Source organism: Amborella trichopoda, chromosome 1, assembly GCF_054954075.1.
Source record: "Amborella trichopoda isolate Santa Cruz 75 chromosome 1, AtrichopodaSantaCruz75HAP2 v2.0, whole genome shotgun sequence".
NCBI lineage: Eukaryota > Viridiplantae > Streptophyta > Magnoliopsida > Amborellales > Amborellaceae > Amborella > Amborella trichopoda.
In genome coordinates this window covers 60,349,255-60,370,756 of record NC_142336.1, presented here as the reverse complement: position 1 = coordinate 60,370,756, position 21,502 = coordinate 60,349,255, and the positions used below count along the sequence as shown (strand labels likewise).

General features: G+C 36.8%; 3 protein-coding genes across 10 annotated transcripts; 1 reads left to right on the top strand and 2 right to left on the bottom strand.

Annotated features, from left to right (window-relative positions):
• Positions 1-1,406: 1,406 nt before the first annotated feature.
• Positions 1,407-2,793, bottom strand: LOC18440527 (glucose and ribitol dehydrogenase). The gene is made up of 3 exons (XM_011627519.3): positions 2,467-2,793; positions 1,579-1,597; positions 1,407-1,449 (listed from the first exon to the last, which is right to left on the bottom strand). Exons 1-3 carry the CDS (start codon positions 2,552-2,554, stop codon positions 1,407-1,409), a joined length of 150 nt encoding a protein of 49 aa, XP_011625821.3. The 5' UTR covers positions 2,555-2,793.
• A 6,922-nt stretch (positions 2,794-9,715) lies between these two features.
• On the top strand, positions 9,716-14,276 carry LOC18440528 (U-box domain-containing protein 13-like). 2 transcript variants are annotated; one of them, XM_011627520.3, is made up of 4 exons: positions 9,716-10,516; positions 12,110-12,226; positions 12,322-12,750; positions 12,850-14,276. In XM_011627520.3, exons 1-4 carry the CDS (start codon positions 10,106-10,108, stop codon positions 13,957-13,959), a joined length of 2,067 nt encoding a protein of 688 aa, XP_011625822.2. In that variant the 5' UTR covers positions 9,716-10,105; the 3' UTR covers positions 13,960-14,276. The 2 variants fall into 2 exon arrangements, with proteins under 2 accessions (XP_011625822.2, XP_088707335.1); XM_088851209.1 differs by having other exon boundaries at positions 9,727-10,516; positions 12,876-14,276.
• A 1,463-nt stretch (positions 14,277-15,739) lies between these two features.
• On the bottom strand, positions 15,740-21,229 carry AMI1 (amidase 1). Of its 7 annotated transcripts, none has more exons than XR_016043820.1 (9): positions 20,518-20,777; positions 19,914-20,066; positions 19,657-19,781; positions 18,226-18,351; positions 17,807-17,989; positions 17,528-17,672; positions 16,962-17,130; positions 16,325-16,605; positions 15,740-16,208 (listed from the first exon to the last, which is right to left on the bottom strand). XR_016043820.1 is itself a non-coding variant. In XM_088851220.1 (9 exons), the coding sequence occupies exons 2-9, from the start codon at positions 19,931-19,933 to the stop codon at positions 16,071-16,073; spliced, it is 1,041 nt and encodes a 346-aa protein (XP_088707346.1). In that variant the 5' UTR covers positions 19,934-20,066; positions 20,868-21,229; the 3' UTR covers positions 15,740-16,070. The 7 variants fall into 7 exon arrangements, 6 of the variants coding, with proteins under 6 accessions (XP_088707346.1, XP_088707351.1, XP_006850734.1 ...); XM_088851220.1 differs by lacking the exon at positions 20,518-20,777 and adding an exon at positions 20,868-21,229 and having other exon boundaries at positions 16,325-16,459; XM_088851225.1 differs by having other exon boundaries at positions 16,325-16,459; positions 20,277-20,777.
• Between the last annotated feature and the right edge of the window lie 273 nt (positions 21,230-21,502).

Here is a 21,502-nt window from a genome sequence, read left to right as displayed (position 1 = left end):
ACAAAGTGATCACTATTCCTTACAACCATTTGATGTAAAATTTAATGCCTTGAATACATCATAAAACTCTAGAATTTTTTTTTAAAATATGAACTTCGTCAATGAAATAATTACCACCACCCAATATGGCATCCAATAGTAACTGGATCCCTTATATCAAAAGTAATGTGAAAACCTTATATCAAATGCAAATACTCCCTATATACTTTCCCTTTTTATAAATGTTTAATTTTTTATTCACTTCAAAACTTTTTACTGCTATTTTTCAGGGTGTACACCAAGCGGCCAAAGATTTGTCACAAATTTTTTGTTCGGCCAAAGGCTGGATACAATTTTTTAAAGCAAAAGTTTATAGAGAGCTGAGGCTCTCTAAACAAATCAAATTTGAGCCTACCTCAAAAATTTCAAATTTTACTAGAAGAGGTTGTTTTGATGTTCAAATAATTTCAAATTGATGATCTCGACATCAAGATACATAGACATAAGAAAAAAATAGATTGCAAATTTTAAAAATAATGTATTTTATAACACATTTTTTGACGGTCAATTTTCAAGATTTCATAAATATATCAATTTACACTTATTTCAAAGCTTTAAATTTTATAATTAAATATAAAAATATATTTTAAAACTATTACAAAGATTTTCGATATTAAAACCACATTTATAGGCTCTATTGTTTAGGCTATAATTCGATTGTTTAGAGCCTAGGCACCGCTTATCTGCTTTTTTTATGTTTACCTTTCGAGTTACTCAGCCAAGGAAACTTTGAAAAGATTATTCAAAACAAATGACTGGCAATCAAACGGCATCTAAAGCAAACGTCTTCATTAATCTACAAAATTTGTTTCTCAAAAGTATAATGAAGATAAATTTGTTTCTCAAAGGTATAATGAAGATGCACCAGTGTTACTTTTGATCCCCACCAGATACATACCGTTTCAAACTAAATGTCGATATTTCTTTCACGCATGTTTATCGTGAAGCCAATGATATAACATACTCTCATTGAAGGCGGAACTTCTTTGCTTTATCTATCTTTGTCTTTTCTTTTCTTTATTTAAATTCTTTAATAAAGCTTCGAACATTTACCAAAAAAAAAAATTTCTTGACCCTCCCATTGCAACTCATTTTCGAAACACTTTCCAAATCAAACAAAAAGAGCACAGCCAAAGTTTACCATTCATTCTTCCCTCTCCAAGAACCCCGTTTCCAAATTAGATTTTCAACATATGGAACCTGGTTTTTGGAGTTCGTCATTGAACACTCCAAATACATGAATTTGGAGCATCTTGGAGATCCAAGTGAACATAAATAATGTGGAGTAGGTCTTATAAGGTAACTAGGAATGGATCACAAAGTTCTCAAATTTCGGTGACCTGAAATGATAAAACATCCGTCATTACTTAGTCTAAACGAGCGAGCACATCCACATCCCATACACCAGACCTAACATTCAAAGCCACCAAACAGTACAGTACAGAAGTATTCTTCCCGTATAATTACAGGATTTTATGGGGCCAAGGCACATACCATATTTAGACATGCATGCATAAACATCTCTCTCGCCACCCTCACCCATTCACAATGACGCCACCTGCCAAAAAAACACGCATCATCATACACCTTAACTAGGGTAGTGTTCACAAAAAGAGAGGCCCTTCACAAAAATTAATTAATGTACATGGTACATACACCTTAACTAGTGTAGTGTTCACAAAAAAAGAGGCCCTTCCCAAAAATTAATTAATGTACATGGTACATACACCTTAACTAGTGTAGTGTTCACAAAAAGAGAGGCCCTTCCCAAAAATTAATTAATGTACATGGTACATAGCATGTACCGTTAATAGATGCTATAAGTTCCACCATGGCGCACTTAGTTTTGGTGTAAACCTTGTGCTACAGATAAGATGCAGTGAAGAACCTAAGTACCCGTTGATTATTGAAACCTGTTTAGGTCCCCGTCGGCATAGTTTAAAATTGGATCGATTCTGATATGGATCACTGGCGTCAATAAATACCTGGACCAATTTCTAGCTATGCACACGATTTTTATCAATGTGGTGAACCGGTGAATCCCTACTATCCGGACCAATTCTTGATTCGATCCAAAAATTTTAAAACAATCTTGCCATTAAAGTTAATTATTGCTTGAAATAGACTTTAATATATGACATTGTAGTCTTTTTTTTTTTTTTTTTTTACCCGACCCAGTTCATAAAAAGTATAAAGTTAGTTCAACATCATGAAACGTATAAAGCTTTCTATTGTTTCCAACCTCATAAAACTAATAAAAGGACCCCTACAATGGGACTCAAAAGTTCAGGGAAAGTGGGATACAAACTTGTGCCTGCAATTGAAAGGTCATGAAAGAGTAGAAAAAACAAGGATAATTGAACTTGTGGAGAGGCAATGAAAAAACATAAAAAAGAACCAAGTAAATAACGAGTTGAGGTTTCCCACCGTTGGGATGGAGGACTTGACCAGTGTAGTATGAGGAGTCCTGAGATGCAAGGCAGACATAAGAGGGGAGCTGTGCAGCCCTTCCCATGGGCACCTCTACACCGAAGGTCTCAACCTCCTGCGGATCGAATCGGATCGGATCGAACGAGGCCAGTATGAGTGATGTCCACACGGGCCCAGGGACCACACCATTGACACGTATACCGCTCTTAACCACCTGCAAAGCCAGCCCTCTAGTGAACGCCACGATCGCTCCCTTTGTCGAAGTGTAATCCAGCAGCTTTGGGTTCCCCTTGTAAGCATTCACCTTGCAAATGCATTGATGACCGGGTCCGCTACCCTCTTGCAATTTTCTCCTCAAACCCTAGCTCAGGGGGAATGCACAAGGGATTTCTTGCACTGGGAGACTTGGCATCCCTCAGCGTCCTCGTCTTCCTGTGACTTTACGTAAGTGAACGCCACCGTTGATCTGCAAAGCAGTAACAAACTGCTCGCCCAATTCCCGAATCGCCACCAGTCACCAGGGCCACCTTCCCCTACACATCATTGCACCACTCAACTCAATTAAACTGAATTCAATTCATAAGATGCAGTCCCTTAATATAACACTGATAAAAAAAAAAACTAGACTTGGGGTTTGAGACTAGTTGAAGTCCTGAGAACCTATCACTCCCCTTGATAACAATGTATTATCGACTCCCACTAAGGCAAGGAAGGCCCCTGTATGGTTTAACCCACTCTCACTCAGCCGTAATTCATTCAGGCTTTCCACAGGAGATGTTAAAACAAGTGACTTAGAGGGAAAACATGAGAGACTACAAGTATGGATCGCGTGAACATATTTTCATATACCCCGCATCTTTTCATACCATTGCAAAATTAACGTGAATATATTTCCACACCTAACTTAACTTAGCAGAAGAAACTGTTTTACCCAAAATATATATGTATACATATTCATGTCAACCCCAAGTTTCTTCCCTGGAATTAATTGGTATGGTGCGGATCCTCAGGTAGCCCAGCAAACTGGTGTAACACATGAAAGAGAGAGAGAAAGAGGGGTTACCTCGAGCTTTCTTGAGGGTTTATGGTGAGGGCAGGTGGCTTGAGGGGTTGGTTCCATAACATGCTCCTTGCCCGGCTGTGTGTCTTGCTTCTGCGGGAGAAATTGCTTCGACGCCATCTCTCTCCTCTTCTCTTTCTCACTCAGATGCCCTGCCCTGCCCTGCCCTGCCTTAACCATTCAAAAGCGGTGCACATGGACGGGCGAAATGGCATTATATTGAGCACCTCGACTCCCTTCCCTGGATGCCGATACGTGTGTGCTAGCGTGCAAATTTTACTCCCATGCCGATACGTGTTCTGTGTTATCCACATGAGGAGAAACTTGGGTACGAATAGGATAACTTTATTGTGCCTTTTGGTTTCTAACGAGGAAACATAGAAACCCAAATTTATCATCCAGAAACGGGACACAAATGTCGGATGCGAGTGTCATAAGTTTTTGGTAAATATTATCGGGATATTTATCAAAAATGTGAATTTTTGATAAATATTTATCTATGATAGATACGAGTGTCAGAAATGTGAATTTTTATAAATATTAATTCTGTACATACATTTACATTTGAATATAATACAATTCACATGTCATAATAATAGTAAAGCTTCACAAAACATAATTAAATTAAATAAATTAATTAAAATTATTATTTTGTGAATCTGAGTTTTACCCATCAAAATTGGTTTATAATCTAATCCATGTTGCATCATAACATAGAAAAAAATTAAAAGCCATTAGGTTGATTATTAATTAAAATGAACATATCTTTTATTCCTTATTCTGAATAAAATGATGGACATTTTTAAAATTTACTTTTATAAGCATGCCATGGACAACTACCATCTTTAAAAATTAAAAAATATTTTATGAAGTACGAGCATTTCAAAATTAAAATATGTAAACATGGATAACTTTTATTGTCTAGTTCTAAAATAATTATTTTCTCTTCAAAATAAAATATGTTTATGAAGAAAGGTCTTTCGAAACAAAGAAATGCCACATTCCATAAATGAAATTTGTCCAAAACATAACACGCTTTTGGACACTCAATTGGGGTGTCGTACCTATTTCTATAAATGTCGACATGCGTGTCAGTGTTTTTCAAATATCTACATATGATCAGACCCTCGAATTCGAATATCTATGTTTCATAGAGCCTTATGATGTTTAGAGTATGCCAGTTGTGTATGAACCCTATGTATTAACACCATATTTATATTGTTGTCGTTAGTCATTTAGTGCCTTTATAGAACGGGTAGAATGACACAAAGGATCTGAGTGCCCAAGAATGGTGAACACATTTTATTCCACATATATTGTGTGTCACAATTTTTTAAAAAATTCAGTGCGTGGGAAAAATGGGGTTCTACTCCACTCCTTTTTCCAGAGGTAAAAAAAAAAGCAGGGAGCACACAGATCTCATCGTCCATCTCTCTCTCCTTCAATATGGTTTTTGAAAGATGGTTCCGTACAACATTTTTTTCTTTTCAGTTTTCTATTTTATTATTTCTATTTTTTTTAATGGAATGCCAATTCAGCCGATCTGAACCAGTCCAACAAAGGGCCAACCCCCCTATCAATTCGGATTTTAAAATGCTACTCGATGCAAAGAGAAAGATCCTCAAAATGCTGAATAATTTATTTTTTAATTTGAATCAAAGACCCATAAATGGCGTTTGAGAGTGTGGGATAGACTTACAACCTAATTGATATATGGTACGCCACCAGTTATCCCTCCTTCATTTGGCTTAGATGGTGGAGATTAACTACTGCATTCCAGATTTATCATGCAGACCACTTTGTATTCCACGGTCCATTCCCAACCATGGGTGATGTAGATTAATTGCAGCATGCTGATGTAAGGCATTGGGAATTAAGATTAATCACTGTATATCTCACACGCTGGAATATGGACACCATAGCTTAAAAGTTCCATAGAAAGAAGGAAAGGTATTTTCTAAAGTGTTGTAACTTCATACAGCTGCACCTCAAATCTCCCTACAAATATAACTCTCGAGCCAAAGAACATGAACACCCCTAGATATGCCCTGACGATTGCAGATAAAGAAAAAATGGATTTCAAATCTTAAATATATAATTATCTTGCTGCTTTTTTTTGGACGGTCTATTTCATGTGTTTGCAAATCTACTTGAGCTCAAATTTTATAGTCAAAGGAAGAAATAGATTTGCAAGTTATTACCTAATTTGCGTACCACAAATTTAGTCGAGTAGGGACTTGGCAAAACCCAACTATTTCCGATCTAGATCGTCAACTCAGATGAAAATCGATTAGGACTGAACTGATTCTAAGACGGTATAGGTCCTAGTTTGATTACCCCCTAAAACTCTTTAATATATGTTTTTATTTTTATTTGAAGGTTATCTAATGTTTTTAAAAAAAAAAAAAAAAAAATTCCACTAAGTCCCCATCTTATAGAGCTCTATTTTAATTTTTTATTTTATTTGATTTATGCCTTAATATATTTTTGGATCATCAATTTATAACCGATCCGTGGATCCAGTTATCCAATATAGATCTATGGATTAAGGATTTGCCTCACCGATCCAGGTTGTGAAATCCCATCCCATGAAGAATAATGCACCAGGTGTTGAATAAATTAAGTAGAATACATGGTCACCATAAGTGACTGAGCATGTGCACTACATGGTCACCATAAGTGACTGAGCATGTGCACGACATAGACACGGTCTTTTGGCGTGGGCCGAGCGAGGTGGCTTCACATCAATCTTATGCCGTGGAATGGGAACAAGGAAAAGTCTAATTAGTTCCCCAAATTCCTCATTTATTATGGAAAGCAAAAAACAGTGATTTCGGCAGGGCTGCGGCTTTACGATTTCTGTTGAGGCCATACTCTAGTCTAGAACCATATCAGAAAAATCAAATTTGATACTGGAAAACTTTGCAAATCAGTTTTGCCCCTGACCATAAACTTTGAGGCTCCCAAAATAGCAAAGACTAATGGATCCATGAAAATTTAAAATGGATACTTCAAAAAACAATGTTGTGAGATGGATTATTTCAAGTCCTGGAATCTGTTTTTTAAGGTGCAGATAATTTGTAGGTTTCAATTTGGGATTGTATATAAAAAAACCATTTATCTTTTGTATATGGAGGTCACAATTATTCCCATTCATTCGATGTCAAATTAGATAGCTTGGAGTGGGTCACAAAGTTTATGAAAAAAAATAAAAAGTAAAGAATATAGTAATTAGAATAGAATCATAGAATGAAAGTAAATAAATAAGAAAGACATGCGTATTCTATTCTAGAATAGATTCTATAAGAGTGAAATAAGAACAAAAACTGTTTCAATAACAAGAAAGAAAATTTTTTAGTTTTTTAATCAGGTAAATCATTTGATTTATCATTCATTGGAACAAAAACAAGGAATAGCCTGGCCTAAGTACTGGCCAGGCCGGGGGAACAAAATAACTTTTCATGCGAAATAAGAAAAAGAAGAGGTATCATTTCTTTTCTTTTGAAAATCAGAGTTTTAAATTATATATATATATATATATATATATATATATATATATATATATATATATTGGTACTTTGTGTCTATTTAATGACACTCTTACAACCACTCAATTTGAAATTTATGAGACAAAAATGATTGTGACCTCCATATAAAAAAGATAAATGATAGACAATCCCTTTCAATAATGCCCAAGCTGGCCTTTCTGGGCAGTTGTATACATAATTTTGATGCATGTGTACCAAAGGGAATAGAGGAAAATGACAGAAACATTCCAATTGCCAAACAGTTGTTTTGTTTGGACAAATAAAATGAGTGGCACTAACCTACCAATGTTTTTGTTATTAGTTTAGGGCAAGTGAGAGAGTGATTATTCTAACGCGTATGAGAAGTTCACTTTGATGATTCAAATGAAAAAAGGAAAAAAGTATTGACATTAGAGGGAAGGCATACATAATAATAATAATAATAATAAATATAAGATAGTGTTATTCCATTACAGCTTGCATTTAAAATAATGGACCTCAGCTTGCATTCTTTCATTGTTTGTTTGGTAGATTCATCACACCACATCTTGCTGGAAGGCTGACTATTCCATCATCGTGCTGCCCATACTCCTCTCTTCTATCCTACAAATCACTCCGTCAATCATCATGTGTTCTTGCAGGAGCATCATGTTCACTTACTCCCTTGGGTGAAGCCGCAGCTGATAGCACAAATCTGATATTTGCTCTACATCTACTTTAAAACAAAATAAAAAAAAAATTACAACTGAACATATGCTGTCTAATATTTAGACATTCTAACTTAAAAAGTGTTTGAGAAAATAAAATCTGTTTTCCTTTTAAATAGTTATCTGGTGATTCTAAAGTAGATCTCAAAATAATAGATCAAGAAAAAAATTCTCCTAGATAGGTGCTCCAGCAGGGTTATGCGCTCATGAAAAACATAAGTCTTGTTAAATTTCAAACTCCGATTTTACTCGTTGTTGGGATTTGATGGTGCTATGTCTTGGCAGGGTTGAAATCTAGGACGTGCTTCCCTTATTGACAATAATAATATATATTTGTTAGAAGGCTTCTTTCTCGTACAGAAAATGTTAGATGCACCCCAATTAAACTAAGTTAGCACATCATAAAATCAACTTAACCAGTGGATGCTTTTTTTTCTTTTCTCAAAGAAAATGGGATCAAGAGAACTAATTAATAATTTTTTAAAACTTTTTAGTAAGATTCCTCCTGCCAATTTTATTAAAAATGACTGAATTACCGATCGCTTTGGGTTCAAATCCTGAACAAGAGTATTTTTATCATCTATCTTACTTGAGCCATAGAGTCTTCATATTTATTTATTTTGTATTTCAAACTGAAGAGAAAAAAAAAAACCTCGCTCGAGCTTTGAACCCCAAGCAGAGGCATGTTTGCTAATTTAGTCCCAACCCTCTCGAGCCGGATGGCGTAAACATCCTCACTTGTCTTAATTTTCAAATTTGGAATAATATTAACGAAAAAGGGTGTGGTTTGTGTAAATTTGCATAGTATATCTATAACTTCCAAATAACATAGACGGTGTAAATTATTGCAATCTTATTTCTATAACTAATGTTGTAACTTTATATGACTTTTTGGAAATATATACAAGGAGACCATTTATTTTGGGTTTTGTTAGGCTACACCACTTGTGATGTAGACCCTTGAAGTGCTCCACATTTTTAAACGTTTAGATACCCTTATCCTATAGTATGGTAACTTTTAATTTAGGGGTATTTTAAGTAATTAGTTAATAGTAAGCTAAAAATTCTTAATAGAAACAAAAGCATTGATTGACAGTAGTGGACAATGACATCACCGATATGGTGTATGATATCACCCACAAGATAAATTAATTGTTTTTAACTACTAATAGAATGCTACTATTTTTTTATAAAAATATACATTCTACCTTTCTAAATGACCAAAAAATGCTGTTACTTGAAAAATTTTATATTACAATTCAAGGGTATTTTAGTGAGCACTTTAAGGGTCTGCACCACAAAGTGGGAGTGGTGTAGCTTAACAAAACCCTTTATTTTTTGATATAAGAAAATCACAATCATCGTTGACCATTGGATTCGAAAATTGAGTAATTGAGGATGTGTCATTGTTTTTGGCACAAAGTCCAAAGTAAAAAAATTTAAATATTGTGACACACTTCTACTTATTAAATTTCATATTCAGTATGGTTAAGAGTGATTATAACCTCATTGTACCAAAAACAAATGGACTCATTGTATATAATCTTTAAAAAAAATTTCTAATTACAAAAAAAAAAAAAAAAAGATGAAGGTTTTATAAAGCTTAAGCTTTATGAAAATAAAACAAAGCCTCATTTTCAAATCTTCGTCCGGAAAGCACTTTTGAAATTCAAAAAATGATAAAGATCTTACGGATCTTTAAACACTTAGTTTTAAGGTGACATGAACCATCCAGATTATTTATTACATTATGCCAAATTTTTAGTTCTTGAAATCCCAATTTTTTATTTATAATCATAATGTTCACGACGAGAAGATCGATGCGAAACTTTTCCAATTCCTGAATTACAACTTTAAATGAGTTATAAGGTGGGGCCTTATTTATTTTAATAAGGTTGCAATCCTATCAAATCATTTCCCAAAAAAAAATACTAGTGTTTGGGTTTGGAACATGGAAGTAAATGGCTTCTAAATCATAGGTGCAGAGTAGAGTATGGTCCCATGATATACGCGCTGTTTTTCAAGAAGTGAATTTGATTTATCTGACTGAGCACCGTATTCATCTCTTTATCGGTTGAAGATACTGAATTTTTCCCTAATTTTTATTGCTTCAATTATTAGACCACCCCCACACGATAAAATGGCACCGCACCCTCACTCTCGATTCCTCTGTTTCTCTCTCCTCCATTTCCCATCAGACATCATCCATCGAGTTATTAGCGAAGATAACAAACAGAATATCTCACTAAATACTCTTTCTCTCTCTAGATCAGATCACAAGGCAATGCATTTGTGATTTTGTAGTCAGTAGTGTGCTGAAAATCAACACCAGTCTAAGGGCGATGGCCCAACACCAACATGGAGGAGGAGTAAATACTCATTCTTCCCCTTTTGCTGCTGCAGAGGATAATAATGGAGATGAGATCTCCCCAGCTTCGGCCGCTGCTGAGAGAGAGGAAGAATTGGTTGAGTCTCTTCTCGGACTTGTAGGGGAGATCGGGAGAATGGGGGGCAGCGAAAAGCTCTGCTTTCCTCCGCCCCTTAATAGGAAGGAGTGCGGGAGCTTCATGAGAAGGATCCTCCTCCTCGCCCCCCTCTTCGAGGAGCTCAGAGACTTTCTCATGGCATCTACTCCTCCAGATGCTGTTGCCGCCGCCTGTCGCCCATTGTTGCCGGATTTGGCTGCAGCGATTCACAAAGCTAAAGAAATGCTGCTGCTCCTCAGCCACCCATCCACCAGCAAGATCCGCCTGGTCAGTCTTCGTTTGTGCCATGCTCCCCTCTGCTTTGCTCTCATGTCCTTGTTTCCATGGATCTGTTGTGCGTCTCCATGTATATCTCTTCTCTTACTTCTTCCCTTGATTGGCTGGAATTGGCTCTAATAAAAAGAAATTGGGAATTTGTTTTTCTAAGGGGTTCTATTAGTAGTGACATTTGACAATGCTAATAGTGTTTTGGCTTTAGTTACTCATGTTGATTGGTGCATTTGCACTCTGCTGTCACACTGATTGTGTACCCAACTGCCTCATTCTTGCTTTTCGCCTCAAGTGATCTTCTGTTTTTCACATCATCTTAAAACGCCTCAGTTTGACTTCTCTCAGTTTTCCCCTTTTACGCAATGAAACGAGGGCGGGTTTCAAATTTATTATAATTTCTTTTTTCATTCCAAATCCTTAGAAATATCATTTCTTATTTGGAAAAGGTTAAAATGATGATGATTTGAAAAAATTACCTTAAAAAATAGTATTATTAGGCATTCATCTATATCTTTGGGAGCTCTTGTCTTAGTTCGATATATCAGATATTGGATTTGATGATTTTTTTTTTGTTTGCACCGATGTTGGTAATACCGGACCACTTTTAAGGATATCTTTTAATTAAATTTTTGAGCCGCCCGATATTGTAGGTCTATGTCGACATAGCTAACTGATGATTCAAATGTCGGGCTGCATTACAAATGAAAGTTTAGTATTAGGGATCGGTCCAATGTCTGCTACATCACTGACACTAACTTGGGGTCCCAATGGCTTAAAATGCGGTCATCCGATGTTCGAGACATTGGATGCCCAAGTTTAGGGCTGTCGGATGTTTTAGACATCGAACAAACCCCCAAATGCCCAACACCATATCCCTAATTTTGAAGAAAATAAAAAATAAAATTTTCTAGAGGTCCAATGCTGGGAACAAGACACCCATGGGCAAAACAAGAAAAAATAGACACGCAGGGAGAGGTCGGACCTCAGCATAATATACCCAATAATATGGATCAACTCCTAATAGATTATTATTTTTAAGGTCCGACATAATTTTTCTTTTTAATGACTATCTCCTATTCTTCTAATATCAAATCCATTGATAAAGAATAAACGAAGAAATATGGTTAAGAGATTTGGGGCTTTTAACATTGTATATGGTTAAGATACTGAATAGGATGCTTATAGCTAAAAGAAATTTTGAAATAAATATGAACTTGAAAAATTAAATATTGAAATCATATAAATGGTTTGAAATTTTATATAGGAAAGAAAGTATATAAGGGTAATATCAAATGAAATTAAAAAATAGTATAAATTTTCAAAAACTAGTTTACTGATATATCATTTAAATTAGATGATTTTTTCAAATAGGATAAATCAAATTAGTTTTTATCAACAATAAATAATATCTTCTTTTTTTTCATAGCATCACATGCCATTAACTAGCATATCCTAAGTCACAGTATGCTAATGTATGTCTTGTGCATATCAATTACAGATAGCAAGTGCTATTAATGAGTCATAATTGCCCCCCATAATTTCAATCTTGTTCTCCAAATTCTCACCAAATCAGAGGTTTGATTGTTAAAGGTTCTTGAGGAGAAGCGCATCACCTATGAGTTCCATGAAGTTATATCACAGTTGGAGCACAGTCTTGGAAGGATGCCATATTCTCAGCTCAATATATCAGATGAAGTTTGTGAACAGGTACCATTCAGCTATCTGAGTTATTGTGGACATGTATACATAAAGCAAGTATGAGATTGCAGTTATCATATTTTATCCTACATGTTCATGTCCAGGTTGAACTTGTCCTTTCCCAACTGAAAAGAGCCAAAGAAAGAAATGGAAGTCTCCTTGATTCCGAGCTATGTGCCGACCTCTTTGCAATTCAAACCGAGCCAGAAACCGACCAAAAAGTGTTGAGCAGGCTAGCAGACAAACTACAACTTACTACTATCTCAACAATTGAACAGGAATTCAAAGCCTTTCAAACCTTCATCGCAGAAGGCAATGGGAACACAATTGAAAACCATGATGTAGAGCGTATGATGCTCAGGTTGCAGAGCTTGAAGGACTCCAATGACCCTCAACTAGACAAAGCTAGTGCTGCCAAGAATGCAAGCTCACCAGAGAAGAAACCTGCTGATGTTGTTATCATCCCTGATGATTTCCGCTGTCCCATTTCATTGGAATTGATGAGGGATCCCGTGATAGTGGCAACTGGACAGGTATCTCATTAAAATTCATCTCTATTAACTTTAGGTTTCCTTCCCTCAATCAGAACTTCTCTAATAGAGTTATTTATTCAAGTTTTATTATCTATATAGACTTATGAACGCTCCTGCATACAAAGGTGGATAGATTCCGGACACAAGACGTGTCCTAAGACACAACAGACACTTCCCCATCTTGCACTCATCCCAAACTATGTGTTGAGGAGCTTGATCGCACAGTGGTGTGAAGCCCACGGTGTCGAGCAACCTAAGAATTCAGGTTGTAGCAGGTCACGAAAGTCATGTGGCGGGTTGGCAGAAGAAGTACCCGGTGATAGAGCAGCCATTGACAATCTCGTACAACTGCTCTCCGATGGATCCCCTGAGGAGCAGCGGGGAGCTTCTGAGGAGTTGCGGTTGCTCGCAAAGAGGAACACAGACAACAGGGTATGCATTGCAGAGGCGGGGGCAATCCCACTCCTCGTCAACCTTATGTCAACCAAGGACCTCAGGACACAAGAGCACACAGTCACCGCCATACTAAACCTCTCCATATATGACAACAACAAAGGGGCCATTGTTATGGCGGGGGCGATCCCCCATGTGGTCGAGGTCCTTAAGTCAGGCAGCATGGAAGCGAGAGAGAATGCGGCCGCCACCCTTTTCAGCCTTTCACTCATGGACGAGAACAAGGTGACAATAGGGTCGTCAGGTGCAATTTCTGCCCTCATTCAGTTGCTTTGTGAAGGGAGCACTAGAGGCAAGAAGGACGCAGCCACAGCTTTGTTTAACCTTTGCATCTATCAGGGCAACAAAGCGAGGGCTGTTAGGGCTGGGATCATGGACCCGCTGATGAAACTGCTAGCAGACCCAAATAGTGGCATGGTCGATGAAGCCTTAGCGATACTAGCCGTGCTCGCAAGTCACCATGATGGTAAAGTGGCCATAGGAAGGTCTAATGCAATACCAGTTTTGATAGACTTGTTGAGAACAGGTTTGGCTCATAACAAGGAGAATGCGGCTGCAATCCTGCTAGCCCTTTGCAAGAAGAATCCCGAGCATCTCAAGACTTTGCAGAGGCTCGGAGGATTCATACCATTGTCAGAGCTCGTCAAGAATGGGACTGAGAGGGCAAAAAGGAAGGCGGGTTATTTGTTGGAGCACATGAGCAGACTGGATCAGATGTGGGAGGAGAATGTCAAAGGCCGGAGGCATTCTTCATGATAATGACATTTAGAATTTTCTTTTGCTTGTTGCTACTGTACACTATTGGTAGGGTGTCAGGTGTTTAACAATTGGAAGCTGATTGGCTAAAGCTGCTCTAGCTAACTTTTCTATTCAATTGGGTGTGTTTTAAAGTGATTGTCCTAATTTAAGTGGGGATAAATGGGATTCATGACACATTTTTAGCCTCGAAACTTAATTATCAATTGCGAGTGATTCATTTGTAATAACACAGGAATTCTGCACATCTATATTCGAATTTCAAAAGTTTGTTCTTGTACTGTACTCTATGCAATATCAATGGCCCTTTGCGTAAACAAGTTGTTCATATATAATGTTCCTTATGATGTAACTTATTTTAATTTTCTTTCTTTCTTCTTTCTTAGGCTACATACGTTCCCTATTGGTTATGGGATATCTTGAAGATATAAAATCAAACCTAATATTTTTTATTTTTTGTAAACTAATAACAGCATGAGCATGATAGAAATAACTTGAATCTCAGTTTTAGATGGGGTATACGAGGGCATCTTTTTATCGTTTTTTTTCTTTTTTCTTTTTTTTTTCTTTTGACATGTTAAAGGGGTATGATTGGAATCCTTGACATCATATTCTCGCTCCACCACCTGACCACGCAGGCCAAGGCCCCGTTAGTAGTTTTCCGCTTGGCAAGGTTGCATAGGAACTAGGACCAGGATGTCAACAAGTCCCCAATCTGCTTTATTTCAAAAGAAATGGTCCAAATTTCTGGGCCTAAATTTCAAAAGCCAAGCCTAAGAAGCATCTGATTTAGGAGGGGAAGCTTTGAAACATGCATCAGTTGCGTTTAACATGAATGCAACTGCTGTCTTACTCCTTTCATCAAAAGCTACCCACTTTTGCTCCAGCTACTGCCTACCATAAGCAACCAGGCATGCACAACATGCCCTCAGTCTTGGCGCTCCACAAATCTCATGCAACAAATTCTCAAGCTTGCAAAATTGATAAAACCCAGATCCTCAAGGAGTCCAAATTGTGGAAGTGTATTTGAGCTCCAACTATTATTTAAGCAATGCTCTTATATGCATGTATTGTCAGTGTGGTTCTTTGGACACTGCAAAAGATTTATCCAGCCAAATCTCTGAAAGTGAATGTACAACTATTATGGGGTCATTGAACCATATCTTATTCTTTGATAGAATGCCTATCAAAATGCCATCCTCTTGGGACGACATGATATAAGGCTATGAAGATTAATTTCCAGGAGAGGCAGTCAACTTTTTCTAACAAATGATCATGGCCACAGGAATGAAAAACGCCTGAAGGGAGGAAAGGAGGGACTTGAGTTGGGGTTTGTTGTGTGTGAGGTCTCTTTTAAACCTGGCGGACTAAATCTGTGTTCTGCTTGTGAGTCCAGATTATCGAAAGCCTTACTATTATGATCTGTGGATTCTGTTACTCACATACATATACTGTGTCTCAGAGTTTTGAAACTGGTAGAAGTAATCAAGAAGCTCAGTCAGGTATAAACTCCACTTATGTACAATACTTAATCAAGAAGCAAGCAGAGTTATAATCCTTTTGTGCATGGCTGGGGAGCATAGGGAGATCCAGTCAGTACGCTGACCTCTTTAGCGGCTCTCGCCAATTAATTGCACTTTTTTTAATTCATTTTGTTTGTGTGTGCAAGCCAAATCTGGTCTCTTTGAGGAAGAGTGTTAAATATAGAGAGAATTTAGTTTACCAATAAAAAGAAGAGCACGGAATGTCAGCTACACAATGAGAACAACCAAAACCGCACTCACCACAAATATATCAAGATCGTGTAATTAGAAAAGATCCCATATTAGAAGGTGACAATGTAATCAAATGTAAGTAGATTTACAATAAAATCTATGCAAGAGCAAAATAATGAATAGGAAGCCAAATCTGGCCTGATTTTCTGCAATACATCTTGAACTTATTTCGAATTTGTTTGGCTGATAAACCCCATTTTCATCAAAGGGCAGAATCAAGATATTACATATGAGGAGCTTCATGGACACCGATGCCAAACCACTGGAAAATAGTTAACTTCCCTTTGAGCATAATGGCAGAATTTCCATTCCTGCTTTGGTCCAGGTTTCCAAACTTCACAGGAGTGCAACCTGTTCTTGAAGAATTCCATACATTGTCTGAACAGTTTCAAGTAAAAAGAAATCTGCTCCATGCCGAGCTAAAAATGAGACAGCCACTGGGCACAATTCATGCATTCCCAAGGGTATGGTAACCTGTCATTATGACACAAACCAAAAAGTTGAACAATAAGTAGTTACTAGGCTTCCAGTTCCAATTAATTTGAAATTTGAAGAGAACGTCTCAAACAAAATATTACAAAAATGATTACCTGACAGGACCCAGACATCCCAGCAATAGCCAGGGCGCTAAAAGCTTTGGCCCGAAAATTCTCCAACCATACTCCCTCAGTCTGAAGTTCAGGTGGAGGTCCAGGGGCGGTAGGGATTATGAGGATTCCATCATCCTAAGTGGTATGAGACATGAAAATGAGTACAAGAAAATAGTGCATATAATAGGGAAACCTGTTATTGACCCAAACCACAAAAATGGAAAAAGAAACTTAAGCAAGAATAAGGAAAGACCTCAACACCTCTTAGATCGAGAAAGGACCTGAAAAGGCCCCAAGATAGGAAACATTACAATTTCATACAAACCATATGAATCATTACTACAGACAGAAAGGAATCAAGTCATAGCACAGAAAGTGAATGACATCCTAAATGAGGATCCTAAGAATTGTGACAGGTTATAGGAGCAGTACTCAGGAAAGAGGATCTGAGATTATTATTCATGTTTTTCATTTTGCAGAATAAGACATTGTTATCAAGCTTAAGCAAAGGAGGGATATGAAGAAAATGGAAGGGTGCATTAACCTTAATCTTGGGATTTATTATACAACCATTGTTTTTCGTTTCCTTTCTTTGTTGAATTTGCTAAATTAGTAACATTTAGAAATAAGCATTTACCTCAAGAAGTTCACTGAGAGCAGCACGCATTTCACTCCTTATGTTGTGACAGAGATCAATGTTATCATCTGTCGTATCGAGAGCTGCCTGTACCCGTTCTAATATACCAGGACCTAGATCAGGTTTGGTAGTGTTGACCCACTCCTCATGATTTCTCTTGAACTCATACCTGTGTTTCAAAAGCATGAGCATTCAATTATATTGATACCAAAAAAACCCATCTGAAAAATGACCACTAAAGAACCACTGAAGCTTGCAAGACTTCAACACAAAGTACTTATCACGTCATAAGATTATTCTAGATAATAAATCAACAAATTGGGACGGCACGATTTTCCTAAACTTTGAATTATTGTCACAGCTTTAGGATAGCAGACAATCTAAAGTAATACAATTTTATGCTACCTTTAAGTCAAGATAAATGCACTTCATTTATACTAGAATGTGTTCTACCAGAAATGTACCACAAATCTTTCTCCATAAAGGAAAAGACTCACAATAAAATATCTAATATACATGGAATGCCAGAAAAAAGGTTGAATGTCTTTCTGCAAGAAGATCCAGACCTTTGAAGCAACCGCATGGCACTTGAAAGGGCTGCAAAGGAAGGTATCATGCCTCCATGATTTTCACATTCTTCGATAAAGGGTTTCAAGGTTGGAACTTTAGAGGACATGTACTCTCCAAAGTTTGCATGAGTTATCACTTGGCCTGTTATAGATGATTACCTTATTATGTTAGTACAAATTTCCCAGGGAACTAAACCAATTTATACAAAATTCTACACTATAATACTAGTTATCTAAAACATTACATGTATAGATTGCAGAAGAGTGATCACTTACTTCCAATCAACTTTTCGATGGATTTGATGACTATTTGAGTAACACGGTCACTTGAAATTGTTAGATACTGGAAACAATCATCAGCAATTATAATACGTCCAACTTTCTTGGAGTTTGCATGCGATAATGGCAATAACACTTGGCCCACTCTACTCAGGATGCCAGGATCCCTAGAAAACCATCCTACATAACATATACAAGTCACCGACATGAAAATATTTGGAATAAACTCATCAACATCAAGAAGATACAAATACTACAAAGGACAAAATTTTCATAGAACATTAGAGCCAAATCGTAAACGAAGATCCTGATATTACTCATATTTACAATGTTAGATTACAACCACAACATATTTGAAGAGATAGAAAACTTTCATGAAAAGTCATTTGAATCAAATAACCAAATGATCCCCTTACCAACAGTATCAAAACTCTGAGACATGGGAATAACACCCTGGGTAGAAACAGCTCCATGTGAAGGCCGGAATCCTAAAATACCACAGAATGCTGCTGGCACCCTCACACTGCCACCAGTATCGGTACCTATTCCAGGATGCTTATTATTTTATGACATGTTTCTATCAAAAAGTAAATATAACTTTTTTTAGTACCATACTAAACATTCTTTGGACAAAGTAAAAGCAGGTTCAATTAAAAAATAAATATAATTTTTTATAGTACGGTACTAAAACATTCTTGGGACAAAGTATAAGCAGGTTTTGCAGAATATATCAGTCTCTCAGGGCTATATCAAATCCACTATATGTTGATGTTATTCTGACATTTCTAAATCCAAGAGTAGGAACAAATAGACAAGGAATAACTAATAGATGAGCAGAAAAAATAGTAGGGCCAAGAAATGATACCCTCATCCATAATAGGTAAGAAGCCAAACAAGAATACTATGCAATAGTGAGACATGGTAAGAACCACATCATTGAGAATTAGTATGCGAGATAAACATTCGAGTTTATTGCTTAACGTTCCTCAAAAGATGGAAGACAGTATATTAATCAACAGTCATGCATTTAATAAAAAATCATTCAGATGTTAGTAAGCCACTTCAATCTGAATTTCTATATCCCCAACAAATAAGTGAGCTATCAGTCAAGTCCGTATGCAAGGATAGTGCGACAGAGAAAGGATATTAATGCAGTTGAATCAGTTCCATTTTTTTCAGTGCAATTTCAAGCCAATAGCTAATGGAAAAAGTTTATATAAGGTAGCAACTTTAAAATGTAGAACTACTGATGCACCTCAAAAATCCATTGGAGAAAGTTATTTTAATGTTGAAAAACCCTCTAATTGATCATCCCAACATCGAGACGTATGACTATGAAAAAAAAAAGATTTTGAGTCCCAGAAACAGTACATCTTACAACACATTATCTAGACTGTCCATTTTCAACATTTTCATATGTATATAGATCTATTTGATTTTAACCATTTTTAAAATTTAAAATTTTATAATTAGATAGGAAATTAGATTTTGAGATAATCCTAAGAATATTTTACATCAAAATTTTATGTTACGATAAAATTTGAAGGTGTGCCTTAATTGAATTGTTTAAGGTTGCAACCTTATGGAAACTACACCCATAGCTAATATACACAAAAATTCAAGCAACATACAGCTGGGAAAAAAGTAAAGAGGATTCATTTAGCAAACAAGTTATTGAATACAACCTATGGGCTTAATCTGCCGCTTGCCTTCATAAACTATGTCCCAACTCTAAAAGTAAACCTTTCACTAGTAACTACATTCATAAAGGTCTAAAATTTCGAAAAGGTTGAAGAGCATTAAAGGAAACCCGACATTTGACAAGGTATTGCAGATCAAAATCACACCAAGGGCAAAGTCTACAAGCCCGGCTGCAACTGCAACAGCAGATCCACTAGAAGACCCTCCAGGTATACGTGAAGGAGCACATGGATTGGTTGGGGTTCCATAATGCTTGTTTTCTCCATTTATACTGCACATACAAGTAGTCGATGTTGTATAGGGTGTAGTAACTCAACAATAAGCATTGAGTTTTTTGGAAATTGAGATAAGAAACCCCATGGGATGAATATCTGGAATATAAAGAGAAGAATGTTGTGTTCACCTGTAAGCCATCTCATCCATGACAGTTTTTCCTATACAAGTGGCCCCTTCTTCTATGAGAGCCAATACTGCAGGCGCTGTTTGCTTTGCAGCTTCATGGGTCCTAGCCCAGTCTGGATTACCGAATCCAGTAACATATCCTTCAACATCAAATCTGTCCCAGAACATAAAACAATCAAGAATTTGTTACATACATGAAAACATATATCAAATCCGTTTAAACAGAATAGCACTGATTCTGATTAAAATTGGGGATTTGGTTCAATTCGTACTAACAGAGAGCAATTGTGGAAATTAAATTTTCATGGGTCAACTCAGAATCAATAGATAGGAACCCGATTAACCATATGGAAACAATTTATACCATCATGGGTTTCTGATTAAATTTTAATGGGGTCTATCAGAATCGATAGGAACCCAATTGCCCATGTGGAAATAATCTAAACCATCATTGGTTGCCGAATCCAATGCCATAAGCAAGTCCTAACACTCGAGTAAACCATGAGCTTGATTGATTTCCAGTAGAATGAGCAACAAAATGGATGGATAGTAGAGGAAGCAGAGGAAGAAAAAGAAGAACAAAGAGGGGAGAAGAAACTGGTTACATGTCTTTGACAGCGAAAGTGAGACCAGAAAGAGGTTGTGGGGTTTTTGGAGGAGGAAGCAGCTGAAACTTGGCCATGAAAGCACCAAAATTTTCATCAGCTTTAGTAGACATAGCGACACCAAACTCATCCCTGGACATGACCTTGTTCCTCAACCTTCTGTTCATTAAGAAGAGGCTAAGCGCACCAACACCAAACAAGACCCAAGGATTATTAACACTACTCATCTCTCTCTCCAAACCAAAGACTTGAAAGCGCTCAAGCCATTTCTCTCTCTCTGCCTCCTTTAAGTAAATTCCTACAAGAGTTGTTAGCACAGATGATAAATTGACAATCCAGCATAGCTTTACCACTCAAATTGCAGGTCGATTATTTTTCACATTCTGACTTTTGAACATTGACTATTTGAAAAGCCAAAAAGGTCCACAGGGACACATTTCCTCGTCGAGACTCGATTACTTCCTCCAAATCACAACAAATTTCACATACGGCTCAATTGCTGTCAAAGTAATGCGCATCTTCAAATAGTGTTGAAAGATGTTTCAATGCTGAAAATCTTAGTGATTATTGGAAGAGAGATCTAAGATGAAGTGGTTAAAAGAAGGCGATCGCAATACAAATTCTGCCTTGCAAGTGCCCACAGGAGGCGAGGCCTTGTTATTCCTGGTATTGCTGAGGATGTTCTAGGTGCATGGAAAGATAGTATTGTGGCGCACTTTCAAAAGGAGTTCACGGCATAAATTCCTTTTGAGCCTAAACTGGATGGTGTGTCTTTTAAGCTTATTTCTCCTGAGATGGCGGAAAATCTTAAAACTGGGATAACCATGGAAGAACTAAAAAAAGCAGTTTTCATGCTTCTTGGTGATAAGGTTCTCGGTCCAACGGGTTCCTATTTTTTTCCTTCCAAAGGTTCTGATGTGAATGTAGAGTTGTTGGAAATCGTTAGGGAATTTATGGAAAATGGTGAGTTGTTAGGGATCATATC